Source organism: Xiphophorus hellerii, chromosome 7 (genome assembly GCF_003331165.1).
Source record: "Xiphophorus hellerii strain 12219 chromosome 7, Xiphophorus_hellerii-4.1, whole genome shotgun sequence".
Taxonomy (NCBI): domain Eukaryota; kingdom Metazoa; phylum Chordata; class Actinopteri; order Cyprinodontiformes; family Poeciliidae; genus Xiphophorus; species Xiphophorus hellerii.
Genome location: NC_045678.1, coordinates 28,255,360 through 28,263,693, shown reverse-complemented (window position 1 = coordinate 28,263,693; position 8,334 = coordinate 28,255,360). Strand labels below are relative to the sequence as shown.

General features: G+C 41.0%; 1 protein-coding gene across 2 annotated transcripts in view; it reads left to right on the top strand.

The window, feature by feature from the left end:
* Nucleotides 1-416: 416 nt before the first annotated feature.
* Nucleotides 417-8,334, top strand: part of LOC116723326 (uncharacterized protein C21orf62 homolog) — a 10,892-nt gene continuing 2,974 nt past the window's right edge. The window contains exons 1-3 of one of the 2 annotated variants that reach the window (XM_032568137.1): nucleotides 417-525; nucleotides 601-709; nucleotides 7,767-8,334. In XM_032568137.1, coding sequence (XP_032424028.1) covers nucleotides 7,809-8,334 — 526 coding nt within the window. In that variant the 5' untranslated portion in view covers nucleotides 417-525; nucleotides 601-709; nucleotides 7,767-7,808. Of the gene's footprint in view, nucleotides 710-7,766 lie in introns of both variants that reach the window. The other variant, XM_032568138.1, reaches the window with a different exon arrangement.

Here is an 8,334-nt window from a genome sequence, read left to right as displayed (position 1 = left end):
GCATCCAGAAAGAGCGGCTTTTGCACAGATAATGCAGAAATACTTCTGGAATTTGAACCTTCTTCCTTTAGAACAATAAGTTTTGGATTTTAATTCATTGTAGCATCTGAGCATCTCCTGCTTTCGATTTTCTTTCCTTGACACCCGGGACGTGTTTATATGTTCCTTCTGGGTTTTTCTGATTTATGGAGGATTTCGGGGAAAAACTCCCCGGGGGGGGGAAGGATTGAAAACTGAACATAATCTCATCACATTCCTCCTCCTTTTGATCACTTTCTCCTCGTCCAGGAATCTCACATGGAATACATAAAACTGTGCAGAAATTATCACGGTAATAATTTTCCTGCCACCAGATGGCATTCAAAGGAAACTGAGCGTGGGAGGAAGAAAATCACTGGGAGGTGTTTCCCAAAAGAGGAGGAGAGAAGGGGGAAAAAACCCAAAGAGGGACAGCAGAGAAAATGGACCGAGAGCTTTCCGTACAGACGCATGTGGTCAGGAATGTTTCCATCCCTGCTTCACAAAGTAAAACCTCTTCCTCCGCTCTCTGTCTCTTTCCCGTGTCTTTGGCATGAACGGCTCCTCTGTTTGCGTTTGCAGTGACTTTCTCCAGCCGGGATCTGGACAGATGTGGAAACTTCTCTCAGCGCCAGAGGAAGCCGGATAGATCAGCCTGGAAGCAGACGGCTGCGGCCGCCAACCCAACAGAGTGAGTTTTACAAACATGCACCGCAAAAACACAACATATTAACAAGTACTTTTGGTCTAGTTTCAACTGAAAACATCTCAGTTCACTTTAAATGAGACAAAACTAACGTTAAAGCAACAGCAAGAAATAGGAGCTTGTTTTAATCAATAATTTCTCAATATTAATGGAAAATTACTAGATTCATTAGATTTTTATATTTCTACAAATGTGTTTTATTAAAAGTGAACAAATCTGCCAGTGTAACTAGTAATTTTTCATCAATATTCAAGACTTATAACAAGCTCCTACATCTTGCAGAAAAGTTACATAAGTTAGTTTTGTCTTATTTCAAGTGTATTAAGATATTTGCACTAAACTAGACTTGGTGTTTTTGGAGTGTAGAATGGAGAAAAGGTTTCTTGCATTGTAAAAATACAAAATCTTTCCAAGTATTTTTGGCCTAGTTTCCAGTGCAAACATCCTAGTACACAAGAAATACGACAAAACTAACTTACAAGTAACTTTTCAGCAAGATACAGAAACTTGTATTAAGCCAATGATCCCTTAATACTAGTTAAGGAATTATTTTTAAAAAAGGTTTTAGTTGCACAGATTATTCCACTTATAACAAAACATTTTCCCACAATCTGCCAGTGTAACTAGTACTTTTAAATTAATATTAAGGAATTATTGACTTAAAACCAGCCCCTATATCTTGCAAAAAAAGTTACATAAATTAGTTTTGTCTTATTTAAAGTGAACTAAGATATTTGCACTGAACTACACCAAAATTATCACATCTGTTAGTTTAAAACTTGTGGATTTGGATTAGAAGAAGTTAGAGAATAACCTAACTGCAAAAATGCATAATTTTTAACTCTAAATGCATTAAAAATAGTTGCTTTTATTCTGAAAGTACAATCAGAGCTTCATGTAATTAAGGAAACAGAACTGTTCTTTATAAAAGAATCATTTCCTGCAGCTGCAACTTTAAAAGTGGAATTAAATGTGAGGTCAGCTACTGAACTGAAAGGTTTTAGTCTTACTAATTTGCTGACACTGTCACTGGTTCATCTACTGAGTCTGAGTCTTTGTTTCTGCAGGAATGAGTCAAAAGTCAAAGTTATGTAACTAAAAAAAAAAAAAAAAAACATGCTCATGGACAAGAACTGTGGTGAAAATCTGAGAAAATCCAAAGGAAAGCAGTGAAAAATGCTCAGAAAATCCCTTTTATCAGGAATCAGTTCAGAAAAAGAACTGGTTCAGTGTTGAACTTCAGTTTAGATTCAAGAATCTGTTCAAAGTTGTAAGAGAATAAAATAATTGATTTTGAGACAATACATGGTTCAGGAATCGGTTTCAGGATCAGGAATCTGTTCAGAGCAATACTTTGTTCAGAACCAAGAATCAGTTCAAATGTGATGCAGAAGTCATTCACTGATTTTGGGTCGGAACCAAAGGATGAAATTGGGCCAGAAAGAGAACGTGATCGTCATCATCACTTTACGAAAGGTTCTTTTGAACACTAATGAATCAACTAAAAACCTGCAATGGAAACGGTTATGTTTGCATAACAAACACAACAACTGGATGTTACTGCTGGCAGAAACAACAAAGAAGAAAACAGGAAGTAGGAGGAAGTTGACACAGGATGTTTTTTAATAACTTTAAAATCAGGAGTGATTTTAATTGTATTTCTTATTTGATGATGAGAAACGGTGGAGCGGAGGTGCTGAGAATGAGAAAGAGGACAGGAGGATTGGGGTGGATGGCTGCGGCGTAGCATGATGTCACAGGAATGCATCGAGCCTCGCCTTTAACAAGCCGAGAGCGTGTGGAGAGCCGGCCACATCACGGCCTAATTAACTCTTTATTCCTCCGTTTTCCATCTGCGCCTGAAGTGCGACTAATCTTTACCAGCCTGGAAAACGTCGGCTAACGGTTTCTTTAAAACTAAACCGGTGCGGAGCGGAATAAACGAATCCGGATTCTCACTGAAACTTGGACGGTTAGCATCCGTTTGGTTGGATCAGAGGGAAAGGAAAGATGGTGATGATGATGATAATGATGATGATGATGGCGGAGACAGCAGGAACAGATGCAGAATGAAGGATAATGACTGACATGGTGTGTGGGAAAGCTCAGCCCCAGCAGCAGCTGGAGAGACGATGACTAACATCAGCAGTGAGGTAAGATGGCTGCATGGAGGGCAGCTGCTCCTGTAAACCAACCTCACTGAGGTCACACTTATTTATGGAGGCCGCATCATGCTTCCAGATCTGGGAATTAGATGGCAAGCTTCAATTTAGCCTCAAGTCAGGCATTTCACTTCCTTCTTAACCCCTTCTGCTAAAACTCCTCTCTGTCAGTCATCTGAGAAAACGTTCTTGTTGAAAGCTAACTCTGTCATGTTCAAGAATTACCGTATTTTCTGGACTATGGTTAAGAAACGGTCAAACATGAGGGAGCTCTAGTTCTCCTGTGCCTTCACAGATCCTGAAACTTTGTAAGGGATGGCCAGCTTGGCAGGCGGTTGCTATGGAGTCGCTATGGCAACAATAAACAAGCCACAGTCTTGGAACTAGCTCTCCTCTCGTTCCTGTCTAACTTAAAAACAAGATAATTACATTACAACTGTTACTCGATTACAGTTTTCGAGTTCTCTACCCTTCTCTGTGTAATGCTGATAAATATCAGTGATATTTTCTGTAGTACTTACTCCCAAAGTAGCTAAATTAGCTTAGCTAATGTAGCTTTTATCTGCTAACTAAGCGGTTCAATGGTACAGATCATTTCCTGTTCAGACTTGTGAGAACGATGTATTGATAGGTTTGGTGAGAAGTTGTGTTCGGTTTTCTGTTTTTAAAGGTAACATATTATGCTTCTGGCCTAAACAAAACATGTTTATTACATTTAAACAAAACATGTTTATTGCATTTTTTGCACAAAGTCATTCTCAGATAGTGAGATTTTCTTTCAGAATGAGCTGTTTTAGGGCATCTTGTCACTTTCGATCCAAATAATCTGCTGCTGGCCACGACCCTCCAACTCAGCATTTACACTCACATGTGAAAATGGCCACAAATGCACAATTATACAACCGTACATCTTTGAAAACCAGAAGTAGAGCCCTCTGCGCAACCAACAAGAATGCAGCAAATGGTTTCTGGATGGTAAGTCGACAACAGAACTCTTGTCTTTTCCTGCATTCAGCAGTAAAACCAGCTGACCAAACATGCTGGAGCTCCACTTGGGTTGCTAGGTGACGGGCTGGCCTTGGCTGGGGTTGCTAGGTAACAGCGGAGTTGAATGTTGAATGTGACTTAATGTTCTGGAGGTTTTTGAAACGGTTCATTGTCCAGACACTAAAAAAACTAACTTATTGCCAAAAACTGGCAAGATGTTTTTATTTAAGTACTGGACTTTTTTATGCTTTTGTTTTTTCTTAGAAACAGTAGAGATCTGAATAGAAGCATAAAAACGTGGAAATGTGAATTTTGCAAAATAGGTCTCCTTTAACACATCATAAAATGAAAAAAACAAATGAGTCGCAGGAACTGCCAAACTATGAATAAAACTTTGTCTTCTTGTCATGTTAAAGTTTATTTATATACCACTTTTACAACAACCTGAGCCGACCAAAGTGCTTCACAATAATTACAATATCACAGCTATTCATGGTAAAATAAGAAATTAAAATGATAACAAAGTAGTTCAGAAAATACTGCAATAAGTACAGAAAGCAATAGCTCTTACTTTGGTACTCCAAGTGGTTTCTGAACCAACAGGGAACTTAAAAACAAAGTTCTGGATCTACTCTTAGTTGGACATATTTTTAAAAAGCTCTAAAGCAGGGGTCTCAAACTCCAGTCCTGCAGGGCCGCAGTCCTGCAACGTTTAGATGTGCCTCTGCTGCACCACACCTGAACAGAATAATTAGGTCATTAAGGCTCTGGAAAACTGATCTACACAAGGAGGAGGTCATTAAGTCATTTCATTCCAGTGTTTTGTACCTGTGGCACATCTAAAAACTGCAGGACTGCGGCCCTCGAGGCCTGGAGTTTGAGACCCCTGCTCTAAAGAAATCTAATTTCAGCTGACTGTGTCCAGGATTTCATCATAGACTGGAGCAACTGCTCTGTTATTGCAGATGTGTCTCTCCTCTATCCTTCCGTCCTGCTCCGTTCTAAAGATGGCCATAAACTTGAACTCCTCCACTTGAGGCAGAGACTCATCCCAGACCTGAAGGCAGCGACATTCCTCCGCTTTTCCAGTTGGGAACCATGGAGACTGACAGGAGCTAACCACGGCACTAAGAAGACATCAGTATATTTAAACTCTTCCTCATTGTCTTCTTGGAGACATTTCTTGAACACAAGAAAGTTGGTTTTGTCTTAGACGTCGTTAATGTGTTCAGAATCTGGAATGTGTGTAAACCGGACCCATGGTCTTTATGGGGGACCACAGCATGATGTCAGCATTTGAACATACAGTTTTATTAGGGATGAGATGAAGACCAATCACAGTTGGTTTTGTGCCTGTTTTACTTTCCTTGTTGGAGTTATAGGAACTGTTGTGTTTTTGGAGCATAGTCAAAGTTTTAGATCCAGCCACGCTCCTCTAGCAAGCATGAAAAGTCAGGGTTTTGATAACTTTATATCCTCCATGCCTCAGAAGCAAACGCAACAATTTTCAAGTCAGTCAGTCAAAACCTCTACAAGGAGTTTGATCAACACAGGAGCTAAAATTAACCAAAACATGGTCAAAATCGCAAACTCAATCCAACATGGCCGACTTCCTGTTTCTTCTAGAGCATTGGTGTAGGAGACTTTTGTGTAGGTCTTGGGAAGTTCTACAAGTGTACCAAATTTCATGCCTCTACAATAAACTAAGCTTAATGACGAGGGTGTCTTGAAAGTTGCGGGTGGGGGCGCTATTGAGCTACTTCTCAGGGAACTTTTGTGAAACCTTTAAAATATGTAAATATGACATACAGCTGACAAATATGCAAAATTCTGTGAGTTTGCATGAATGTCTAGGCCTCCAAAAACCCAATTAATTCAGTGGAAGAATAATAAGAAACAGTAAAGATGCAATAGGCCTTAGCAGGGCGCTAGCTGATTGGCCGAATGATTGGTTGCTTTCAAAATCCCAGCCAATAGGATGTCAAGTAGCATTTCAGCTTTTCCTGCTTTAAAAATGTAAGATATGCTCTAAAAAAAGGACCCATATATTGCCAAAAAGTTGCCTATAGGTCAGTTTTGTCTCATTTTAAGTGCACTGCGATGTTTCTACTAGAAACTAGACCAAAAATACTTGGTAAGATTTGGTGTTTTTGCAGATTATGGGCCGTTTCTGGCCAAACCTTGTTACTCTAAAAGTTTATTGGCAGACCTAAATCATGTCGCCATGTTGAAATGAGAAACAATAATCTTTTAAGCAAGTCAAAGTTTTACATTGTTCTGCCAGAAACATAAAAATTTATCGTTCTGACCGGGAACTGTAGAGTCTGGCATGAAAATGTTCGGTTTTATTCTAATTTCTGTGACGTTGGGGTGAAATTTCTGGCAAGTCGCTTCTTTTTTTTGTTACATTTTCACCCCAAATATCCTATTTCAGCGGTTCGGTGAAGGCGTCATGATGTGAAGTTAAAGTTGTTTTGAGATGATTTTTATTTGTTTAGGTAGACACACCAACATCCACCCAAAAAAGATACATTTTATTGTTTTTAAATAACTTTTTAATGATCATCAAAGGAGAAAACATACAGCCATGAAACAGGAAAACATCAGATCATCCTAAAGAGTCAAGGAAAGTTGGACAAACAGTAAGCCTGGAAAGTTCTCCGCTCACAGAAAAAGAGAGTATGGAAAAGTAAGCATTGCTTTTCCGCTCGCTCTTCCTGAATGAAGCCTGTGTTTTAGTTAATGTGGCTGGCCGATGTGCAGCGTGGCACACCAGCTCATGCCAGCGGCAGCAACTCGGCCTGGTCTCCATTAAAATCAAATAAGTGGCTCAATTATGTGCGCACGTGCGTGTGCATGTGTGAAACGAAGGGCCGGAGCTGGATGAGAAATAAAAAAAAAAAAAGAAATGTTCAGCTGGAGCTGGCGTCCACATGTAACGTTCAGCCTGGAAGCTGCTGCAGGTCACAAAAAGCTCCTTTCTTACATTTTAAAGGGCAAATATAATGTAAAATTCACATTTTGCAGGTTTTTGTTCTTCGCTTTGGGTCTGCTTCTAAAAACAGCAAAGGTGCTTAAAAAGAAACACCCAGATGTTTTTTGGCAATAAGTTTATGGTTTCTGGTGTCTGGAAAACGAGCAGTTTGAAAAACCTCCTGAATGTAAAGTCACAAATCAGCAGGAACTTCCCCTCACCAAACCCAACCCGTTACCTAGCAACCCTAACGTCACCTATAGCAACCAAAGCTGAGCTCCAGCACGTTTGGTCAGCTGGTTTTAACCCTGTATGCACCGTATAATGGCTGCTGGAAAAGACAAGAGTTCTGTTGTTGATTTACCTTTCTTGAACAGTTCTAAGTGTTTTGTATCGAATTTTGAACTTTTCCAGGCTCTTTGTAGAATTTTCACAAATTTTTAACTTTTGGATTTCCACAAAAAAAAATTTGAAATCTGAAACTTTTAGATTAGTCTCAGAAATTTTCTTGAAAAGAATTTAGAAATTGTCTGGCTCGTCACATTAAAAATTTGCTGCTTTCAGAAATTTCCATGTCTACGATTAATCTAATGTTCTCTGAATGTTTTGTAGCAAATTTTGGACTTTTCCAAGTTTTTTGTAGAAAATTTTATTTTGCTTCTTGCAGGTTTTTGACGTTTGGAGCTCAGACTTTTCCAGCTTTATTTTTTTATTGTATTTTTTTTTAAAGAGTAAATTTTAACCATTTGTTTTCCTTTTTTTTCAAGAATTACCGTATTTTTTCTAAAATAATTTCTGAGATTAATCTAAAACTTTCTGCATGTTTTGTTGGAACTTTATTCCTTTTTTCTGTCTTCAGTGGCCGCACTAAATTGTTGAACCCTCCTGAAATTGGACACTTTGTTTTGCCATTTTGCAGTTTGACCTTCCAGCCGGTGAAGATGTAGTCAACTCGGTTTCCATGGAGATGCCTCCAAACGCGGCGCGCTCTGCCTGGTTGCCATGGTCGCTGTGGTTGATGTTCGCGCTGACCTCTGACTGCCAGCCGACGCTCTCCGCCCCTGAAGCGGCGAACGCCACGCTGCTGTTCGACAGCGGCGCCGGCCTGCAGACCTGCAGCTGCCCGGCTCCGGTCCCGGACTGCGACGCGGCCCAGGCCGACTCCCGGTGCCGCTGCAGCACCGTGCCGCGGTCGGCCCTGGACCGCGCCAGCCTCGGGCGGACCGTGGCGGTGTGGGTGAGGGAGCTGTGGGTGCTGGAGGAGCTGCTCAACAGCAGCGCCGTCGCTCATCTGCGGCTGTCGTTCTGCGGCGCTGAGCCGCTGCAGAGCCGGCAGCTGGTTCTGCTCGGGCTGGAGACCCTCAGCGTTCACAGCGCCGCCCCCGGGGCGCCGTACCCCGACCAGGAAGTCAGGGTTTCGCCATCAGTCGGATCGGCGCCGGACTCCTCCGCTTCCCACCACATGAGCTTCGTCGATGTCGGCGTCC